At 52.1% G+C, this 22,888-nt stretch overlaps 1 protein-coding gene across 2 annotated transcripts in view; it reads left to right on the top strand.

Moving 5' to 3' along the window:
* Nucleotides 1-22,031, top strand: part of EFCAB14 (EF-hand calcium binding domain 14) — a 37,659-nt gene extending 15,628 nt beyond the window's left edge. Inside the window, exons 4-10 of one of the 2 annotated variants that reach the window (XM_027837943.1) lie at nucleotides 72-170; nucleotides 3,655-3,765; nucleotides 6,211-6,306; nucleotides 7,190-7,381; nucleotides 13,752-13,866; nucleotides 16,895-17,023; nucleotides 20,269-22,031. In XM_027837943.1, coding sequence (XP_027693744.1) covers nucleotides 72-170; nucleotides 3,655-3,765; nucleotides 6,211-6,306; nucleotides 7,190-7,381; nucleotides 13,752-13,866; nucleotides 16,895-17,023; nucleotides 20,269-20,462 — 936 coding nt within the window. In that variant the 3' untranslated portion in view covers nucleotides 20,463-22,031. The remainder of the gene's footprint in view (nucleotides 1-71; nucleotides 171-3,654; nucleotides 3,766-6,210; nucleotides 6,307-7,189; nucleotides 7,382-13,751; nucleotides 13,867-16,894; nucleotides 17,024-20,268) is intronic. The other variant, XM_027837944.1, reaches the window with a different exon arrangement.
* Nucleotides 22,032-22,888: the final 857 nt, after the last annotated feature.

The raw sequence follows: 22,888 nt of genomic DNA, 5'->3' as shown, positions 1-22,888 counted from the left end.
TGGTGCCTGAAGCCACAGTTGTTGAAAAGAGGATCGTATTTTCCAAAGCGTGCTTTTCCATCTTTTTTCAGATTGCTTTGTTGACTTCCACAGTGAACCACCTCAAAGCCAACATCAAATCAGCTTCAGATTTGATTAGCCTGCCTGCCACTGTTGAGGGCCTTCAGAAGGTAAGCGCTATAAACCTGGGCTCCAACCATGCATCTCTCTCTCAGGGAGACTGGGCTCTTGCAGTTTTCTTTGAAGTCCAGCTCTGCTCAGGAGAGTCATAGGAAGATTTTTGTATCATTGGCTCCAGCCTTGATTGGCAGCAGACAGCTTCAGCCTGGGTCTTGAGGGCTCCACCTCCTTGGGTCTGCTGGGTGTCCGTCATCCAAAAGCCTTCTCCACGGGGGGGATGAGCTTCTGATCCCTGGCATCTTTACTGAGGAGTTTGTCAGGTTGTCCATTTGAAAGCCACCCAAACGCACACCGGGGAGGCCTCCCTCCATTCCTTGATCTTCCAGAAAATGGTAGCAATATAATTTCCCCTGAGTGCTGCGGGGTAAAGACACTCGGCTGACCCCGTGCCCAGTGTCCAGGGCTTGGCCATGGCTCCACCTGCTCCCTGACCCTCACTAGCTCAGTTCTGCAGACCCTTTGGCACCGCTGGGGGCTGGGGAGGTGGAGAGACACGGTCTAGGATCTGCAAGGGGGTGGGGGCCAGGCAGGAGCCATGACGCAGCGTGGGCCACTCTAGGCCCTACCTTGTTATTCTGGTCACACGACATCTTTCCTGCTGCAACCAGTCACCAGAGTTTACATATAATTATAGCTTTGAGCAGTGTGTGTTTGAACACAAGATTTGTTCTTTGCCCCAGTGGGACCCGACCATCTATGTATGTGCACAGTGGACGGGGGCCTGTGTGAGGGCTGAGGGGGACAGAGAAAGCTTCTTGAGGAAGTGGCGGCCGAATGAGACTTAAAAGAGAGGTGGGATACGCTCCGGGATTGGGGAACAACATGGGCTCCTTTAGAGGCTGCTAGTCCAGTCCAACTGCTTCATTTTACAGATAAGGAGACTGAGGCTGAGTGGTGAAGTGCCCTGGCCACGGTCGCCTAGGTAGTGATTGGGTAGAGCCTAGGCTTGAAACCCAGGTCCTCTCGCTCCAAATGCAGTGCTCCCTCCAGTACATGGTCTTGTCTCCCTAAGGCACAGAGAACTTGAAGCTGCCAGGCAGTTTGGGGTCATGGTGAAGCAGGCTAAATGGGAAGGCAGTGAGTTGGGAGGCCTCGAATGGCAGACCAAGGAGGGAACTGAGTCCCCTAAGGATGAGAACCAGAAATGGTAGAGAAAGACAAGGAGCAGGAAGTGGGGGCGGCCATTCCCTCCCAGAACAAAGATTAGAGCTGCTTGGCCTTCTGCCTTCTCTGATCTTTGCCCTAATAGTCATTTACATTCTGACAGACAGAAGCTTTTTGGCGTTTTCCCAAATGGTAGATCAGAGCCCCTGAATGCAGATACAAGTGAAAAGAACATGTCACAGACCATTTTGCCCAGAAAATCACTTGCATGGCTTTCTAGGGGCATTCACACACCACTCATCACATGCCCATACTGGTCTGAGATTTGGGTGCCAAACAGACATACATCTCTGAGAGCCCGCAGAGTTCGTCCTGGCCACGGAGTAGCAGGAGTTGAGGCATGGTGGAGACAGGTGGAGTTAACCCATCAGACCGAGGCATTCCTGTCCGCACTCTGCTCCTCTATGCCAGCCCTCACAGGGTGGCCTCATTCACCAAATAGAGGCTCAGTAAATATTTGAATCAACTGGATTAAAAAGTTGTGAAATGTTTCCTAGATCCCAGCTTTTATTTGTAAGCCCACAAGGGCAGTATCCTGGACTTTGGGTGGCCATGGGCAAGGCCTATTTCCTCTCAAATGAGGGGGCCGGACCAAAGCATTGATAATGTTCTCTGATCCCCAGGTTATCCACTCTAGAGCTCACTGACCCATAGTTTACACGTTGTCTCCCCTGATAGTAGACTGTGAGATCCCTGAGAGCAGGGACTTTTTTTGTATACTCAATGCTTGGCAGAGTGCCTGGCACACACAGGCACTTAATAAATGACTGAGTGGCCCTATGTAGACGAAGATGAATGAGGTACCTGTGGATGAATTCAAGTCCATGAAACTCCAATTCATTCATGACTAAAACGTCTGTCTAACCCCTCCGCTACCCTCTTCGTTAAGCACCAGGAAAGCAAGAGTAGGGAACCTGCAGGCTTGCTCTCCAGCCACTCAGAATGAAGGCTGGGTCACTGAGGCATGAGAGCCGGGCCCAGAGAGGTTTCTGAGATGTGCTTGTATGTCTGGAGCCATGCGGCCTCAGGACCCCAGCAGGGAGACACTTCCTACAGACCTGTGCATTGACGGTGCTAAGCCAATAAGCTGAGTCGTAAAGTAGGACGTGGCCCATAGATGTCGTTTTAACAGACCTCACTCTGGAACCTTTATCTTTAATCAGGGAAGACTCATCTCCCTGAGTTCAAATCTGGCCTCAGACACTTACAAGCTGTGTAACCCTGGGCAAGTCACTTCACCCTTAGTTTGCCTTAGTTTCCTCATCTGTAAAATGAGCTGGAGAAGGAAATGGCAAACCACTCCAGTACCTTTGCCAAGAAAACCCCAAATGGGATCGGGAAGAGTCAGACTGGACTGAAACAACTGAACAACACCTGCAACAAAATCAGCCACAAGCTGACAGTCACCAACCCCTGTTAAAATTCTCAGCTAGGCTGTAACATCATCGTCATCACAAAAGCTAGCATTTATATAGCACATTGAGGTTTGCAAATCACTTTACAAATAGTATCTGCATTTATTCTCACGATAGCCCTGTGAAGTATGTGCTGTTTATGATCCCCATTTTATAGATGGGGTAAAACTGAGGCACCCGGAGGTCAATTGACTTGCCAGGGGTCACACAGCTGGAAGTGGCTGGGGCTGGATTTAAACTGGGGCTTTCTTGACTCTAGACCCTGAGCATTTGCACTGTGCTGTCCCCCAGTTGGCTAGCCACATATTTTGTACATGATTGTCACCAATTTAATAAATAAGCAAAATTCACCTGCCAAGGTGGCACTTTTCTCTTCCCTGACTCCTTGGCACAGGCCTCCTTTAGGGGTGGGTGCTGGAGCCCATCCCCAGCCCCAGCCAGGGCTGGCACAGGCAAGGATGGACATGGCCTGATTGGACTTCCTCTCTAGGTGCAGGGCGAGGACCACCGAAGGTGTGAGATGTCCCTTCTGCAGAGAGCACAGGCAGTATCAGTCCAAGTTCTGTCCATCTGGCTGCCCGTGATGACGCCGGTCCTCAGGCAGCACCTGGCCTTGAGTAGTGATTGATTCCAAATTGATAACCTGGCGTCATAGCTTTAGAGCAGCACGAAGGAGCCTTAGAACCTGAGCTCTTCATTTCTAGAGGAAGAAGTGACCTCCCAAGGTCATACAGCTGAGTTTGTGTTTCCTCGAAAAAAGCCCTCGGTCCCTGCTGCTGCCCGAGACGTCGCTCGATGCGCATGGTTTCCTGCCATCTGTGTGCAGCAGAATGCCAGGGTCTCGGCGGGGTTCCTTCTGTGTCTGCAGCCACACTCGCTGTGCTTTTCTCCTCAGAGCGTGGCCTCCATCGGGAGCACCTTAAACAGCGTCCGTCTTGCTGTGGAGGCCGTGCAGAAGACAGTTGACGAACACAAGAAGACCATCGAGGCCCTCCAGAGGGAGATGGTAAGGAAACCCTACCCCAGGCCAGAGGCGCCCACCCGGCCATCCAGGCCAGTCCCCGTGTCAGCCAGCCTGCCTGCCTTCAGAGCAGCCTTTCACCAAAAAAAGTCCTGTGACATCCACCTTCTTCCAAAAGCAAACCATGTTCTCCAGCGCCTCAGTGTCTGCGCAGAGCATACACTGGAATGTGGGTTGAATTATTAATGATTAAACCCTGTAGAGCAGGCGTCCATAGGTGGGATCACAGCAAGTGTAGATAACACACCGAGGATAGGAGGAGAGGGAAAGAGCAGCCACAGGAAGGCATACACGGCTGGCCTGGTGTCACCCTGTCCCGGAGTCATCGCCTTCCTGGGTGATGCTGCATGGAGCAGGGAGTCGGGGGCAGGGACCAGCTCTGTGTTGGTGCCAGAGGAGAGGCAGATGGAGTGGGCCTCTAGAGCTCCAGGAACTCAGTCTTGGTGCTGAGAAACGGCGTGTGTCTAGGAAGTGACAGGGTTTACAAAATGCTGTCCTTACAGGCTGAAGAGGGTTATCATGCCCATTTTGTAGATGCTAAAACTGAGGCTCAGAGCTAGCCTCAGACTGTGACCTAGCCAGGATCAGAAAGTTAGTAAGTGTTAAAATCATAGGAAAAACAGGTGAAAATGGGGTGGGGGGGGAGTGTGTGTGTGTGTGTGTGTGTGTGTGTGTGTGTGTGTGTGTGTGTGTGTGTGTATGTGTGTATAGGAAGAGAGGATGGAAGGATGGTCCAAAGGACAAGCATAGAATGTCAGAGTGAGGAGGGAGAGAGGCAGTGAGCACTTATTTCACATCTGATGTGTGTGCCAGGCACCGTACTAAGTGCTTTACAAAGATGAGCTCCTGGGACGCAGGTGTGGTCATTATCCCCATTTTACAGTTGAGGAAACCGAGGCAGACAGCAATGAAGTGACTTGCTGGAAGGTGTCTGAGGCTATATATGAACTCAGGTCTTCCTACCTCCAGGCCCAGCACTCTGCCACTGCACTGCCCAGCCTAGAATCACCCAGGCCCTCGCCTCCCAGCACTTGCTGCCCCTCCCCTGCCTCTCCTGCTCAAGTCACTGCAGATCCAATGGGAGGGAGGCCGCTGACACACAACTTCTCTCTCCCTTGGAGTAGGTTCATGGATGGGGGGCCCTTGGCACGAAGGGAGGTGCCCAAAAGGGACTTGCCCTGATGGGACCACCCGTTCTTCCCTTGCAGAAGAATTAAAGTGACTGGTTCTTTTGTTCCCCCGAAGGACCCTATTTGGAGGGGCATCCTGGGGGCCTCGGCCACCACCTCAACACCCGGCCCCTCTAAGGCCCCTCCCTCAGTCATTTCTTCTGCTCATTATCAAGGCTGAGGCAAAATGAATGCTTAAAAGAGAGTTAGAGCTTTCAGGATCCAATTTGCTGCTACTGGTAGCATTTTGTTATAATTAAGTCTGTCTTCGACCTGCCTGGCCACCAGCGAGGAAGGCCTTGTGTGTGTGTGTGTGCTGCGGCTGGAATCCCTCATTTTGCCCAGCCATGAAGAATGAAGGGATGGGGGTGGTTCTCCAAGGTGCCAGGGCTTCAGAGGGGGGTGTCTTCCAGGCCTGGGCTGGGAAAGGGGGCAGAGGGAGGTGGTAGAATCCGTGTAGAAAACTCCACTTGCAGCCAAGGGACACAGAGCTTTCCAGGTGGTTCCAGGATAGACAGTCAGTGGGGACATGGCACTTTCAGGGGACGGAGGTTAAGCAGTGATGATGATGATGACACTGCTCCGGGAACAACAAACAGTGACTCAGTCCTAGGTGTAGACAGAGCCTGAGGTGAGGCCCAAGAGGAGGCAGGAGTGAGGGAAAAGGGGGACTCCAGTGCCTGCTCCTGTGAGCCTCCAGCTTATGTTGGGCAGCCCTGGGGGGCAGGAGGTGTCCTCTCCATGGCTGCACAGGGTGGGCAGCTTTCGAGGTAGGATTTAAAAGGGGCTCAGAATTCAGCAGCAATGTGAGATGGAGACGGAGATACAGAAAATGGCCACAGGATCCTCGATTCTGAGCCAGAGGACGGCCCCCGCATTTTGTAGATGAGGAGGTCGGGGCTTATCGTGGCCAGGTGTTGAAGCAGGGTTTGAACCCGGCTTCTCCTGACTCCAAGTCCTCGATGGTTTTTCTGGTGTAAGCAGAAACATAGAAGGTGGAGACCATGGGAGAGCTTGGCGTCTGTGAGCTCCTCGAGGGCAGGGACTCTTGTCCCTGTATCCCCAGCATCTGGCATAAGGCCGGGCACACTGCCCTGTTTGACCAGAGAGGAGAGGGAGAGGACATGGGCTCCTTGTGTTCTGGGCCCTTTGGAGGCCTCAGCCAGGGCCTGGGCCTGATGGATAGGGGTGCTCTCTCCCCACTGGTCCCCCTGCGGAGGCCTCAGGCATGGCTTCTCATCTCTTCCCTTCCTCCTACTAGATCCAGCACCCCGAGAAAGAGAGCAGCAAGGCCGCTCCGTCACCCTCCACGGTCCCAGGCCTGGGCAGGAAAAGCCCAAGAGAGAATTTCCAGCAGGTACTCGTTGCTCTCTCCTCAGGCTTTCAGCAGGACACACCCAGTTTGGAAAGGTACCCAGGGAACCATTTGGATTCAGTCAGTGGCGCCATGTCAGACCTTTGCCCACAGGCATCCACCCGGGACTGCTTAGCATTCCTGTAGTGCTCAGGCTCTGTTCTCCTTCTGCCTGTGGGGCAGGTGCATAGATGCCTTCTTTCAGGCCCGTTTGCCCCAGGTGCCCTAGAATCAGCACAGCAGAGGAGAGGGCCCCATTGCACTTAACACCTCGAGCAGGTTGGAGCGAGGGGGAGGAACGTGCATTCAGAAATTGTATCTTCCAGTTTGAGTCAAAATTAATTTAGCCCCTCTCTGGAAATTCCATTTGTCAAAAAAACCTTAGCCTTGGCTGGCAACGGGCTAAGAGGAAAGAAAGCTGATAGATCTACCCTTTGGATGCATTCCCATCCTCAGATTCAATATAATTTTAAGCCAAGAATATCCATTCTTATAAATAGCAATCAGTAGCAGAGGATGTCAATAAAAATAATTAGATCTTGTATTGAATAATGCACAACTTGTAATGGTTGTGTTACATGAGCCAATTCAGTAATTGGTCTCATTCCTAAGGTGGTATTGTTCTGATAAATTAATGAATAGGTCTCTTCATTAATGACCCCGCAAGCTTTGCTGCCGGCGGGAGGGGCAGACATTGAGAAATCAGTTCCCAGGCACTCTGCTCTCTAGGGACTCATGTAATTGAGCCTCCTCCCTTCTCTGAGGTCAGAGCCACCCAGCCACGAGTAGAGACAGGAGGCAGCATTGGCCACGTGACGTGACCGTGGCTTCTCGGCCTGGCCAGCTGGCCGGAGGAAATCCACAACATGCTCTGTTTCTGCTCTAGGACATGCTGCACCTTCAGAGCTCTTTAGAAGAGGTCAACAGGACCCTGGTGGGGTACCAGAGAAAGAATGACTTTAAGCTTCTGGGGATGGATGGGACGGTCAGGAATCTGACCCAGAGAGTCAACTCGATAGGAAGCAGCCTGGTGGTTCTGAGCAAGTTAGGAAAGAAAGAGAACCTGTCCTTCACTACGGTAAGACCGTCTAGGTCCTGGCGACATGCTCTGTCCAGTACTGTGTGCCATGTCCATGTGGCTGCCCTCAGGCTTCTCCCAGATTGAACAGTCATTCGGGCATGGCATTTGCATGACGCTTCCCATCCATTGTCTCATGGGATTCTTATGATGTGGTGAAGTGGGCGGAACAAGAGTTATCACCCCATTTTACAGGTGAGGAAAGTGATTTACAGAAAAGGTGGCCAACCCATCAGCATAGGCACAAGAGGTTGAGCCACGCCAACCTGCTGCTTGTACCCTTCACCCTGGGCTCCTGCATGGCATGTGCAGATGGCCAAGGGCCATGAGAAATCTTGACTATTTTATAGATTCTGTTTGGATTTAGAACCAGGAGGAAACCTGTTCACTGATGAGGAAATTGAGGCCCAGAGCTCAGACTTAAGTGTCAGCGGCCATGGGCTTCCTCGCACCTCAGGGACCAGGGAAGAGCCCATGGCACTGAGTGGTAGGATGGCGATTATCAGTGCTCCCTGTCTGACTGCAGGGCAGTGCCTCCTTAGAACAGGGCTCTGTGGCACTCAGAAGCAGCCTGAGAGGCTGCAGATGGGGAAATGGAGATGCCTGCAGGGCAGGTGAGCTGCCCATGGTTACACATCTGGTACCCAGCAGAGCCAGGAGCACTCCCAGCTTCGGGTCCTGAGCACCTTCCCCTCTGCTGTGCTGCCCTTCAGGGAGGATCACGTTCTTAAGGTTGAATGGAGCACAGCTTCTGGTACTATCCTGGGAGGTCAGGAGTACACATGTCATCATCCTCCCCATTTTACAGAGGAGAAAACTGAGGACAAACTCTCATTACTCTGGTCTTCTAACTCTGTGACTAGGGTTCTTTCTGCACCACCATGTTGTCTTCATCCTAGGTGATATGCTCTGCTAGGTTTAACATCTTCATCATTACTGTGTGTCCCCCTTTTATCATCTGCATGTGTGTGGTTCTGCATTAGGCTCTGCACAGACCAGTGTCGTGCAGGGAACTCACACTTATCTCCATGAACAAGCCCCGAGTCAGGCAGGCGCCATATGAGAAAGCCAGATCCAGGCTTTCCTGCAGTGCCCAGTCTTGACCAGGGGCTTTGCCAGCCTCCTCTTCCTCTGTGAATTTGGGGGTGCCCAAGTACCAGTTTCTGCTGTCCATCACTGGGATGGGCCATTGAATACTGAGCTGGGAAGATTCAAAGGTTCCCATCTGGACTCCTCAAAGCAGTGAACAGGAGGCAAGGCAGCCTCTGGGCCCCAGTATGTCCCAGGAGAGATCTGGTAATGGGAGCCCAGCAGCCCCCTTTGGTTTAGAGGAAGAGAAGGGGGCTTGTGTGAGTCAGCATCTTCAGGTCTGGGACAGATTCCTGGTAGAAGCGGCCCTGTACTGTGACGCTGTTTTTCTGCCGCTTTGCTCCCTTTCACTCTCATTCTCCTTTTTGATCCATGCTATCCACGTGAAAGTGTTCTCCAGGCTTCCAGATGAATGTAGCTGGGATTCAAAAGGGCACGATGTTTGGGAGGCTTTGATGTTTGTCCTCAAGAAATTTCTTTTCCTCCTCCTCCTCCACCCCCTCTCCTTCCTCCCTCCTTCTCCCTTCTTCCTCTTCTCATCATGTTCAAGGTGGCTGATGGAGCTGCTTCTCTGAACAGAGACTGTCATAGGACAGTTGGGGAGCAAGCCCCGATCCTAAAGGTAAGGGAGAAAAAGAAACAGGCAGTCAGCCTTGGCATCCACATCTCCTGGGTAAACGGCTCTGCCCCTTCCAATACGGCAGTCACTGCAGGCGCCAATCATCTCTACGTAATGTGGATGGATGCAGGCACGCACGTGCTCACACAGGCACGCTGACCAGCTTCCCATCGTCTTCCATCCTGTCCCCTCCTTCATTCCTCCCAGAAAAGATATCAGTAAGAATCTTGGAGAATTCCCTGTGCTCTGACCGGTAGAAAGGGGAGCGAGTTTGAGCACACTCTTTTCAGTGGCCAGCTGAGCTGCTGAGAGTGCCCCTTACATGCCCTGTCCATTTGGGGTGCTCAGAGGGGACAGATATGGATGGGAATGCCCTTGGAGACAGCCGTGGAGAAGTCCTTGCTGATAATACCACATGGCCATTGGTGTTTAAAGCTTCCCATACTTGGCTTCTGTTGCTTTTCTGTCCGCTTCTCTCCATCTCTGTGTGGACAGGCATGAACACAGAGGCTGCTTAAGTGTGTAAATCTCTCTCACACTTGGGAGGGCAGTCACGCAGATGCCCAAGGGAGTTACACTGGCCCCTGGGAAGGCAGTAACAGGCAAGGAAATAGTTCCACATGGCTGTCGTTCCTCTAAAGCCCAGGACGCCTTTGCCTGAATGAGGGAGCAGTTGGCCCTGATCCCTACTTTGTGAGTGCAGATGAGCTTAGTGAGATTATGGAGGACCTGCAAGGGCACAGTGGATCTTGTCAGAATGGCCTATTTGCTGTACCGGACAGGAGGGCTGCCATCTCAGATGTGCTTCTGGAGGGCTGGAAGAAGGGTGCGCAGCAGGAGGACGGGAGGATGAGCAGAAAGGGAGGGCCTCCCAACCATAAGCAGGACAGCGTGGGCCTGCATTCCCTGCATTGGATGGAAGATACTCCTCCAGGGCACCTGCTGGACTGAGCTTGAGCAGGTGTCAAGCCTGTGCACCACATCGACGAGGCCAGCGTCTGCAGCAGCAAGATTGTGATCAGTGTCAGGGTGGGCAAGGTGTGGCCCGGAAAAAGCTGCAGGTGACCTCCAAGCTCTCCCCAGAGGACATGGGGCCCTTCCTCAGGAACCCTGGCCAAACCTTCAGCCTCAGTACCCGGACCTCTGCCTGATGCCCTGGCTCTGGGGCTTTGAGGTAGGGTTCAGTCCCTTCCCCAAGAACACTGATGGCACAGTGCCCTCTGATCCCATCTACTGCAGGGAGACTTGGAAGGTGCTGGAGGTAGCAGGCTTGCCAACTGCAACAGTCATCAGAACTATGGCATTCTCAGCACAGCCATGGTTTGGCCTTCCATGCCACCTTTGCCTGACCCAGAATAATCTGATCGTTCACAGCCAGTAGCCGGCACCGGAGATGACAGCCTTCAGCCCACTGGGCTCCTCAGACCAAGGAGGCAGTTTGGCTGGTGGAGTCCTCTAGCTGGCCAAGAAACACAAGAAGTCACTGGCCCAGATCCTCCTCAGGTAGCAAGTCCACCAGAAGGCAGTCTCCACTCCCTAGGGCGTGGCTCCTTCCACTGTCCTGGGGAACATCCGGGTGTTTGACTTTACCCTGACCCCAGAAGAAATGAAGCACCTCATGCCCATGATTATGGCAGGTGGGTGGAAATTAGGTCCCATGAGATTCAGGACATCTTGTGTAGTTCTTTACTGAGCGCTTTTAGGGACCCTCTGGCTTTCATCCAGCCTAGACAGTAACCAGTATCAATATATATTTTGTAACACTCTGGGAGGGAGGGAGGGAGGGAAGGTTTGGTACATAGTTAAGTACTTAATAAATGCTTATTAAGGGAGGAAACTGAAGAGGACAGAGGAAAAAAAGCTGCTTATAGGAGCATCTAAGTGGTGCAGTGGATAGAGCTTCGGCCTTGCAATCAGGAAGACTTGAGTTCAAATTCGGCCTCAGACACTTGACACTTGCTAGCTGTGTGACCCTGGGCAAGTCACTTAACCCCGGGTTGCCTCACCAAAAAAAAAAAAAAAAAGCTACTCATATGGCCCAAATGTGCCCAGGGATTGTGTGTGTTAAAAGGGGAAGATACCAAGGACCTCTTGCCAGTAGAGTTTCCACCCATTCTGCCCACTTTCCAATCTCAGTACAGTTTTTGTGGATTCTACAGGAGGAGACCATAGCTTCATGGAGAAGACAAGATCCCACTTCACTCAGTGTTTGACCATTTGAAAAAAACTTCGATTCAGTCAAGTATTTTAGCAGCTCTTTTCAATTATGGCCTCTCCCCTGTATGTATCAACATTTTGTAAGAACTTTTGATGGACATTACCTTAAGAACTTTGTGTAAGAACCCGGGCTTGCTTAAGGCGTTTCACAAAGAAGAGCCGTTGTGGAATCCCAAGACCAGGGGGATGGTGCCCTCCAGAAGCCCCTCTTCTCTGATGGCATTACATCACAGGGCCTCCGAAATGAGATCCATATTCATGCAGAAATTTGGACTAACTGTCCACACAGGAGAAACCAAATAGATGAATAATGTCTGTCCTCCATACTCTAGTTTGCACTTGGAAGGATAAAATGGGACACAGTTTATCCATCAGTGTTTATGTGTATCTTATCAGATACTGTAAATGGAAAATGAGTTCAGGAATAAGAAAGTGGACCAGAATGCATCAGTGGAAAGGGAGGGGCACAATGGGAGTGAACACACATTTATTAAGCTCTTACTGTAATCTAGACACTACTTAGAAAAGTAGGGATGCTCTCAAAGTGCTTATGTCCCATCGGAGAAACAACATGCATGTCTAAGCACGTACAGAATAATATGGAGGTGAGGCACTGGTATTGAGGGGCTCAGTGAAGAGTTCACATAGGAGTCACGTTGGAGTCCACAGGCAGCAGATATTAAGCCCCTACTATGTGCTAGGCACCGTGCTCTGTGCTGGAGAGAGAAAGAAAGGCAAATACTGTCCATCCACTTAAAGAGCTCCCATGCTAATGAGCAGGCACTGACACAAACGAGATTCTCAGAGGAGGGGAGGTGAAGAGAGTGCATCTCAGGTTTGGGCCACAGAGGCAGGAGGTGGACTGCAGTGTGTGAGGAGCAGCAAGATGTCCAGTCTGGCCAGACCAGAGCAGAGAGGGAGTGTGGAAGGGCAGGCTGGAGCCAGCACACGTGTGCATGTGTGTGTGTGGCAGTAGAGGGGAGAGGGGGTCTCTGGGGCCCATTAAGCAGACCTGTTCTTTGAGAATATCACTGTGGTAGCTGGGTGGACAATGGACAAGAGAGGACAGAGACCAGGCAGAAGGCTGGTGACAGATGATGGGGGCCTGACCAGGGAGGGAGATGGGGCTGGCTGCAAAAGTGAAGAGAGGGGAGAGGGGTAAGAGAGATGGAGGCAGAGGGCGAGGAAGACGTCCAGGTGACGAGGATGATGATGGAGGCCTCAGAGGTGACCAGGAAGGTAGCGCAAGAGGCACATTGGAGAGGAAAGATAGCGAGCTCTCTTTTGGACACATTGAGTTTAACACACAAATGCACTAAATGCTAGTTGATTGACTGTGAGACATCTTTTCGGAACGTACAGTGGGTGTTTGGAGGTGCGGGACAGGACCTTCAGAGAGTAGGGCTGGGCGCGGAGAGCTGACGGCTCCATGGGAGCTTTGAGATGAGGACCGGGGGAGTTGATGACGTCCCCGAGAAGAAGCAAAGAGGGTGCAGGCAGAACGTTAGGGGATCCCCACAGTGAGGAGGCATGACATGACATGGATGTGATCCAGCACAGGAGATTGAAAAGAAGCGGTCAGTGATTGAGAAGTGATGACCCCAGGCTGGTGGTGGGGCATGACAGCCTCTGAAGAGAGAGCCGTGGCAGTGGAGAGGCACGCGGTGGGTGTGAGCAGGTTCAACCCACTCAGCAGACCAGGAAGTACGAAGGATGTCACCAGAGGAATGGAGGAGCAGCCAGTATGGCGAGGCGGAGAGACATCTGAGTACAGCCCGTGTGTCCTGCTGCCCTCGACACCAAGAGAACTTGGGGGAAGCCCCTGGAGTGAAGGGGGGTGGGGGGACTGGACTGGGACGACGGTCAGTCAGGGTGGGCTGCAGTCTGCGCCACTAACGGGAATGCCCACCTCCAGGAGGTCATGGGTGCCTTTGAGGTCTAGCCCTTTAGCTCAGCCCCAGCCAGACTTGGATGCTCCCTCCTCTAAGCTCCTGTAATATAGACAATAACACCTAGTGTGTGTGTGCTACCCCTGACAGTCTACAAACGGATGCTTTCCCATCCAGGTTACTGTGAGGATCAGAAGAGGTGATGGGAGGGAGGCGGGAGGGTACATGTCCAGTCTCCACTGGACAAAGGTGCAGGCTGACATTACAGAATACATAGCAGGTAAGTGACGGGATTAGGGCTACAGGCCAGGTCTTGTACATATGTGTGCATGCATGTACAAGTATGTGTATTGGGTTATCTGTAGATAAGAACTTTCTTCCGTTTACCCGAGTTCTGCCCTCTGGAGCCAAGCAGACCAAACTGAATCCTTCTTCCTTGGGATCGATAGACGGCTTTTCAGACTCCAAGAATAGCAGTCATGTCCTCCAATGTAGTAGTTGTCCACACTCTGGCCACTTAGTCCCATAAACCTGTTTTGATCTTTGTTTGGGGCAGAAAGAAGACAGTGAAGACGCTCAGGCGTCCACGCTGAAGGAGAAGCTCCAGCTGATCACTGCTCTCACAGGCAAGCCAGAGCCTAACGGGCCACCTGAGGAGGCCTCCAAGGATGGTGAGTGAGCCCCCGCCCGCTCAGGAGCACAGTCCGAGCTCAGGCACAGAAAGGGCTGGAAGGTTGAGTCCGGTAAGGGTCAATGGACCTCCTGAGCTGGAGATAGAAGTTCCTGCATCTGTTAACTAGCAAGAGCCTTACTCTCACATGGCCAGAGAATTGGCCTGAGTTGTAGCTTATGGGTCAGCACTTAACAGTCCCTGGTTTTAGATGGCAAGCCTCAGTGCTCCTAAAAATCGCCAGCTACTACAGATAGAGTTCTGGGGCTTGGCAGTTCCCTGGTGCCCCTGTCCTGCCCTGTCTCTCAAAACGACCGTCCCTGGCTTGCCCTGAAAGACAACTATCTGCCCATTCCTTCAAAACATGAATCCTTTGGGTAAAGCTGGCATCTCCATAAATGCCAGGGGAGATGCAGCCGCAAGTCTTTGGCCCCTCAGGCCCTGCCCGTGGCTGGGCAGGCACTTCATTGGATGCCTTAGACCCAGGAACCCAAGGGAGCGCCCGAAGATTTTTCTGGTGTCTCAGCCCAGCGCTACCTTCTGCAGCCCAAGCTTGGGACCCGTAAATGCGCAGTGGGTGGCTGCTCTTGCCTTTTCTGCCAACGAATTTCAAAACCTCCCAACAGGGTACCCACTGCCAGTGTAACCTATATATTTTTTTCACTTCCCCAGAAGCCCCTCATCCTCAGCATTTACATCTGCATGAGCACTGCCCAACTCTTAGAGTGGAAGGGACTTTTGGTCATTTTACAGATGAGGAAACAGGCCCAGAGAGGTGAAGGCCCCGTGCTGGCCTTGTCAGTCTGCTAAGGATACAGAGACTGACATGAGATAGCCCCTTCCCACAAGGAGCTTTATTCTATCTGGGGAGGCAACGTACATATGTAACCATGCAAAATAAAGAATAAGAAAATGGGGGAGGGGGGCTTAAAAGGACCTTGTGTTGGAGGTGGTGACATCTGAGCTGAGTTTTGAAGGAAATCAGGGATTCTCAGGGGGGAAAGTGAGGAGGGAGGGCAGTCTAGGAATGGGCAAAGGTGCTGGGATGGGAAATGGCATGTTGTGGTAATGACAAATAAGTCTGGAAAGAGTGTGGAGCCAAACAGAGTATTCTGCATTCTGTCTGGTGTGCAGTAAGGAGTCACTGGAGCTTGCTGTGGTGGGGGGTGGAGATGTGGGCGCAGCTGCCTGTTGGGCACATCACATTGGCAGCCGAGTAGAGGATGGCATAGGGTGGGAAGAGACCCGAGGCCAGCCGGCCAAGAAGGAGGGGTCTGTCTGGCAAGACTGGCTCGGTGTGCTTGTGTGTGGGTAGGGCTGGCAGGAGGGGGCCAGGCTCACACCAGTTAGGAGGAGGGGAGGAGGAGTCTGTTATGGACAAGCGGGGTTTGAGGCACCGGTCAGACACCCAGTTCAGTGTCCGAGAGGCGGCTGGAGATGCTGGATGGGAGCTCAGGAGAGAGGTGGGGGCTGGAGATAGAGATCTGGTGGTCACCTGCACAAGGATGATCATCGAGCGACGAGGAAGGCACTAAACTCCTGTACCTCCCCCACCCCAAACATGACCACGAGAAGGCTGGCAGCAGACTCGCGTCAGGAGATGGATTTTTGGATGTGGCCAATGAGGGGATTTATTTTGCCTGATTTTGCTTATTTGTTTCAAGAAATTGTTTTTCTTTTTTTATTATGGGGGAGGATCAGAATTAGTAGGGGGGGAAAATAAATGCTTGATAATTGAAACAATTATTAAGTAGTAATGACAATTAAATCCATGGGGGCTGATGAGGTCATCAATGTGAGGTCACCAGGGAGAGGTTGTGAAGAGAAGCGGGCCCAGGACAGAGCATTGGGGATCCCCTCTGTCAAATGCACGTGGCATTGATGAGGATCCAGCGAGGGGAGCCCAAGGAGGAGAACCAAGAGAGGGGAGAACATCCCAGAGCAAAGGGCATCAGCGGAGAGGCCAGGAAGGAGCCATCAGAAGACACCCAATCTTAGTACACAGTTCTGGACGTGCATGCCCCTGAAATCTTCCAGCCTAGAGCTGATCCATTCAGTCCTGTTCTTTGGGCCCAGTCCCTTTGCGGATTCCGAATCTACCAGATTGCCTCCTCCTCAAGCCTACATCACTCTGTCATCCTCCTGGAGAGAGAATATAGGGAGACCCTTTGCCAGGTACCCTGTTACAGCCTTCATCCCCTGTCTGACCAGTCCTGTCAAGAAAAGAGGCATCTGGGGGGGGCAGCTAGGTGGCGCAGTGGATAGAGTACTGGTCCTGGACTCAGGAAGACCTGAGTTCAAATCCAGCCTCAGATACATAACACTTACTAGCTGTGTGACCCTGGGCAAGTCACTTAACCCCATTGCCTAGCCAAAAAAAAAAAAAAGAAAAAGAAAAGAGGCATCTGTCTGATATGGCTTGTTCTTAAGGATCCTTTTCATGGTGGGCTCCAGGACCAAGGCAGGCTTGCCAGCCAGTGACCAGAATACCCAACTCCTGTTCCATTCACCACATGCTGTGGTTCTCCCCCGGGCAGTGGCAGGGACTCCCCCCTCATACTCTAACATCCTTCATTGCTCTTCTCCCTTCCCTCTGTTTACCCAGGACTTTGCATCCCTGGTTGGGTGCCCAGGGTTATCTAAGTCCAGGTGCTGTGCCCCTAGAGGAGGAAGAAGAAAGCAAACCCCAGATGTAAATGAAAACTGTGTGGCCAGATTCGAGGGTGGGGTAACCCAAGCCCCCATCATGCCCTTTCTTGCCCGGCCCGAAGGTCGTTGTCTCTGGTTGTCGGAGCTCTTCTGGCCTTTCCTGTTTCCCTTGGAGCCTTTTCTGATTACGCTCTAACCTTGGCCTCATGTCCCTTCAGCGGCACAGCACACACATCCTTTGTCACCCCGTTTTCCTTCCTCCAGATTTGGTGGTGCCCTTAACGCCTCCCATGTGCACGTGACTTCAAAAGAGACTTTCCATGCTGGCTTAATATAGTATCATTCCATCAGATTAACCCTCGTGTGTATGTCTGTTACAGAGAAAAAACAGAGTGCTGTGTCAAGGCCATCCACATTTCCAAAATATTCCCCACGATCTCTTGGAAACCAGGTGGAGACAGCTGCCCATCTGAGACCTGTCTCCATCCCAGAAATTTCCAGCCTGACAGGTCAGTCTGAGAGGGAAGGAAAGGCAAGGACGGAGCTGGTTAGGAGGTGGGTGGGGAGCTGAGGGGCATTGAAACCGCCGAGTGTTTGTGAAGGGATCTCAGGGGAGCCTTGAATGGGACAGTCGGAGGACCTGGGTTCAGATCCCAGTTTTGGATCCTTGCCATCCACATACTTTTGGGCGATCCCTGTACCTCCTAGGCCACTGTTTCTTCACCCACAAAATATAGGGCTTGGAAAAGATGCTCTCAGAGGTCCCTTGCAAGTTGCTGCGTGGCCCTTAGGAAGCCTCCCCTCCAGAGTGGCACAGGGGTCTAGCTCTGGCAGAAGTAACCCACTACCTCCTAAAGCAGCTGATGCCACTGTGGGCAGCTAAAGAGTTAAGAAACTTTTCCTTTAAGCCCGAATCTGCTTCTTGTCCACTTCCATGCCTTTTCCCTAATTCTGCCCTAGGAGAGGCAGTGTTGTTCAATGGAAAGATCCTTGGCTGTGGCATCAGAAGATCTGAGTTCAAATTCTGCTTCTTTTCCTTAGTGCCTCTGTGAACTCCGACAGCCCCCCTGGGCCTCAGTTTCCTCACCTGTAAAATGAGGAGGTTGAACTCAGGAGCCTGTAAGGTCCCTTCCTTCTCCTGGCTGCTCTCCTCAAGACACTCTCCAGCTAGTCAATGTCCTTCCTAAGGCTTGTTGCCCAGAACAGAATACAGTCCTCCAAAGAGTTCTGACAAGAGCAGAGCACAGAGCAACTCTCCCCAACCTTGCCCTCTTGATGCAGCCAAAGATCCCATGAGCTTTTTTTAAGGCTGCCTCCCCAGCCTGCTAACTCATTGGGTTTGTGGTCCACTCAGACCCCCAGGTCCTTTTCAAAACACCTGCTGTCTAGTCCTCCCTTCTACCTTGTCCTTGGAAGGAATCCAAGCATAAGACTTTATGGTTATCCCCATTGCATAGATTTATAAATCTTTTGTGTCATTGAGCTGGCAGGCAACTAGCATTTTTTAAGCTTTTCTTCTGTGCCAGGCTGTGTGCTAAGTGCAAGGGATACAAACACATGCAAAAAGAAATAGTCCCTGTTCTCTTGGAGCTTACATTCTAATGGAAAATACAACACAGAGGGGAGACAAGGAGGAAGGCGGTGGCAAAGTCTGTGGAGTCAGGCACAGTGGAGGGGGGAATGAGGCCCAGAGACCCTGGAAGGGCCTCAGCAGTGGGAGAAGGGGCTGGCCTTTCTTCCTATCCACAGGGCCTAGGCCAGAGTGAGAACTCCATAACCACTTGTGTCCTGGAGCTAGAAGAGGCCTAAGAAGTCACTCAGTCCCGCCTCCCTCCCCCAGAGCAGAAGTCGGCCCTACAGCATCCAGACTAGGGCAGAAGGAGGTCCCCAGCAGGGCGCCCCACTCCCACCCCCGCATGGCCTGTGCTGAGTGTGCGAGCCCAAAGGTTACTCCAGACTTGGGCTCCCTCGAGAGTCATTGGCCCTGGTCAACTAGGCCTGCAGCATTGGGTGTAGCTCTGGGCTCCCTGGTTTGGGGAAGACAGGGATAAAGTGGAGACCCCCCATCCCCCCAAAGATGGGGGAGCCTGGAGGCCACATCCTGGGGGAGTCCCGCTGCCAGGGAGAAGGCGGTGGGTTCCTCAGCACTAGGGGTCTTCAGGCACAGAGGGGATGGCCACGTGGAGAGGCTGTGAAAGACATTCTTCTTCAGGTATGGGTTGGTGTAGATGCCCATAGGAGGATTTCTTTCATTCATCCATCCATTTAATGCGTAATTAAGCCTGCAACTTAAGAGACATCCAAGAAGGGTCATCCCAGTTGCTAATGAGTTTGTGAGTGAGAAGTGTCAGCTCTTGGCTTCTGGGATTCCAAGTGGGGGCTGCAGCCTCTTGAACACATTCCGTGACTGGAGACTCACTACTTGTCAAGGCTGACCTCCCTATTTCTGGGGGTTCTTCGGTGTCCTCTCATTGCTCCCAATTCTGTTATTTGGGGCCTGACAACCTAAGTGTAAGCCTTCTGTCACCTGATAGCCCTCCCATCCCATCCTGTCCAGTGCAGTTGTCTTTTTTAAGGGGGTCTCTGCTTTTGCTCCATATCCTTCCTTTTGCATTGAGATTTGGAATGAAGTTGGATTCGTTTGAGAATCGTTGGCCCCATTCCCTGCCCCTTCTGCCTGCCAGGAAGTGCACTGAGAGGCGTGTGCAACCTAGGAGTGCTGTGAGGAGGTACTGGAGGCCCCACCCCAGGACAGGGATTGTATGGGTGGGAAGACTGGTATAGTCCGACTCCAGGAACCTGCTTTTGGTAGGACAGCAACTAAGTCTTGCAGATAAGGGTTGGAACACTGTGTAAGTACCAACAAATTATGCAAACCAATTGAGACTCAGTTAGCCTTCCTAACTATGTCATAGACCTGACCCTTGGGAACACCCCAGAAGAGGTGGTTAATTTGGGGGGGAAGGGAGCAGGTATTTATTAAGCACCTACTGTGTGCCAGGCACTGTACTAAGCACTTTACAAATATTATTTCATCTTGTTATCCCATTTTACAGATGAGGAAATTGAGGCAAATAAGTTAAGTGCCTTCCTTGCCCAGGATCCCACCAGCAGTGTCTATGCACCCCCTAGATCCAGCATCTGTAGCTAATCCTTCCGGCAGAGACAAAAGCCCCTTGAGAATCCGAGAGATGGGCTTCCAGGGTTGCTGTGGCCAGGCCGGTCGTCCTCTGAAGACGGCCTCTGACTTTGTACTCCCTGCCAGCTCCCAGGAGCTGACAAGAATGAACCGCACACAGGGTGCACGTGTCTCTCAGCTCCCAGTTAGGCTTTAAAGATGCTCAGGAAATCGTTCTAGTTCCGGTAGCAAGGCAGTTATAAAAGCCTGAAATGGAGGGAGTTACCCAGAGGGTGCAAGATGGGGAAGAAGGCCCATAGGCTAACTGTTGCCCCCATCAAACAGGCCTTGGCTCCAACCTTAGTGGGTGACTGTGAGGCACTGTGAGCCAAGAGCTGAGGGCAGTACCTTGCATCCCCTTCTTCAGGGGCTGGCACAAGAAGTCATTTCACGTGGAATCAGGAGCTGTCATTCCTTGGCATCCCACTCCCTGGGCCAGGCTTCCTGCCTGCAGCCCCCTGGGCCGCTGCTCTCTGCAGTAGGAACCCAGGCTCCTTGTCTGTCCTGCAGCCACTGCCCTCCCAAGCAGTTGGCCCAACAGTGAACCGGGGGTGATCGAGTGTCTTGTTTCAACAGATCTCCTGGATTTGTTCCAGAAGACAGGCCAGGGGCCCGAGGGGAAGCTGTCCTACCAGGATCTCTGGGACCAGCTCGGCTCTACCGTCCCATCTGCCCAGAGCATGGCAGAGTTCGACATGGACGGAGATGGGAGATATTCCTTCTCGGAGCTGAGATTGGCTTTAGGCATTGAGCATATAGAGCAGAATTAGAAACTGGAAACCCAGCCCAGGCCTCCAGCTGGCTGTCACCTGACAAGTCACCCCTCCCTCAGCCCAGCAGTCCCCACATCTTTGAAGCTGCATAGCATCCCTCATTTGGAAAATCTATATAATGGTTATTTTTTTAAAGAGGAGAACCTTTCCTTCTGGTCGGATGCTCAGCAGTAACTCTGTGCTTTCAGGGCACCCACAAGAATGTCGCTCTTAAAACTCCTGCTGATCCAGGGAGCCCTCCTTCCGCAAGACCATGTCTTTAAACTGAAAAAGATGTACATAGAGAGAGCAAAACCCCTATTTTCTATTTTACATAAAATTTGCCTTAAATTAGCTGCACTTTATAGAAACCCAGAAAAATCTTGTCTTTTCTGTCCAAGAGAGGCCTTTTCCAAGCATTTGTTAGTAGTTGGCATTGAACAGGGAATTACGTGCACTGGAGGGATATGAGAAAACAGTTCAAAATTAGCCATTAATGTCCAGACACTTGCCCCATGACCCAGGCAGGAGGGCTGCTGCTCACTGAGCAGTCATCCTGCGCCCTTACCCAGTCCTGACCAGAGAGTCAGAAAAGGGCCTGGGGGGCCCCTCCAACCTTGTTGGACACTCTTCAAGTTGTTGAGCTTAGCTAAAGTGTTTGTAGGAAAGGATGGCATGAAACCCTGGGATCTACCCTTTGTGGCTTCTCCTCCTCTTCCTGAGATGTTGCCTTCCCCTCCCAGCCCTGCCTGCCCCCTCCTCAGAGCCTGTCCTCCAGCTGATGGGATGGACACAGGCTCAGCCCCTACGTGTGGTCTAGGCCCAGTCACCAGGGCCACTCTGGGGGGACCACGTCTTCTCTGCTGCCAGCCGGTGTTGGAGCCTCCTCCAGGAGGTTTCCGCGGGCAGCAAGATCACAAAATGAAATGTCAGACATGTGCCCTTGGGTGAGACAGGGCAGGAATCTCCGTGAATCTTAGCAAGTGCAATATCTTTCTTTCTCTTGCCCCTCCTGGCCACGGTGGGGTTGGTGGTGGGTGTCCAGTGCTGGTAGAAATCTTCTCTTTGCCTCCCTGGGCAGTAAGTTCTGGCCCCATCTGCCATTCCCAGGAGGGTCTCTGGATCACAGAGAAGGAAGCATCTGCAGAGCTCATCGGTGGGAACCAGGGAGCCTGGAGAAGTTGCGTCAAGGGAAACCCCTTTTTTTAGATGAGCTTTGTTCTGGTGTTGGACCCTTCACAGCCTTGCAGTAAAGCATCGTACCTACTTGGGTATGTGCTGTTCCTTTGGCATGATCCTTAACTTAAGTTTGAGTCAGAAGAACCTCGTCCAGGCAGCAGAGACCAGCTAAGGACAAGCAGGCCGATGCCCTTCTGGGATGTGTCCGATCTGCCGTAACTGGAAGCTTTTCTCCCTGCATCCCCTTCTGGGTGCACCACGCCATTGCCCAGTGGAGGACTTTCTCTGCTGTTTACAGGCCCCGTGGGTGCCTGAGACCACCATCCTGGCCATGCCTGCAACCCTGTTGGATACACCTGCCCTTATAAATTCTCTAACAACCAAATAAAATTCTAGCAATAAAACTGATCACTCTAAGCTCTGTATATATTGTACCATAAGGTTTTTGTCTATACCTAGTAGGGTTTTTTGGTTTTTTAATTTTTTTTTGAAAACTGATTTCTGTGAACCACAGCTAAGGGAACAATGTAGGCTGCCCTTCTTAATTTCAGAGCAGTTGTTCATAGATCAGTGGAAAGCCCTTGGTTAATTCTTAGTTAAAAAGTCAGTTTCTTTTAGGGTTTGTCTTAGGATCTTACTCAGGAGGAATCCCATTGGCATGGGCTGGGCCATGCACTGAGTCCTTCTTTGCTGGCCAGCTCCCAAGCAGAAGGTCCAGGGTCGAGTCACCTGCCTCCGATGAGATAGAGGCTGCCTGGCCTCCCTAAGGGCCTCTCTGGCACCATGCTGATTGGTAGTGCCACCTGGGCACCCAGCAGCAGGTGACGGCCTTCACAGGTGGTGAGTACCTAGCTCCTCTGGCCCCAAGCAGCCAAGGTTGCCTGGCTCTTCACACATTTTACCTTCTCTCCTGTTCTCTCCCACTCAAACTCTTGGACTTGGTTTCTTGCCATCAGTTCCCTGATTCTGGGGGCAGGGTTTGGTCAAGGAGCCAAGCATGGAAAACGAGAGAGAACAGGCTCAGCCTTTTATCGAGATTAGTTTGGTGAAGTTTGGATTCAGTCAAAGGGCCACTCTTGAGGACCTGGAGGGCTACATGTGTTCTCCACCCCTAGGAGGGAGCCCTGTGGGTTCTTGTGCATAAATTGGCCTGTTCAGGGGAAAGAAGTTAGTTGACTGACGGCCTTAAGTCTCAGGAGTATTGCCCAGAGGAGAGGTGGAGGTGGGGCATCAGAGGGAGATGTAAGGTGGGGGGGCCTTGCTTC

The sequence above is a fragment of the Vombatus ursinus genome, unplaced genomic scaffold (genome assembly GCF_900497805.2).
Source record: "Vombatus ursinus unplaced genomic scaffold, bare-nosed wombat genome assembly UNPS02014825.1, whole genome shotgun sequence".
NCBI classification, from domain to species: Eukaryota; Metazoa; Chordata; class Mammalia; order Diprotodontia; family Vombatidae; genus Vombatus; species Vombatus ursinus.
Note: the sequence above shows the minus strand (reverse complement) of the source record. Positions and strands in the feature narration are given on the sequence as shown.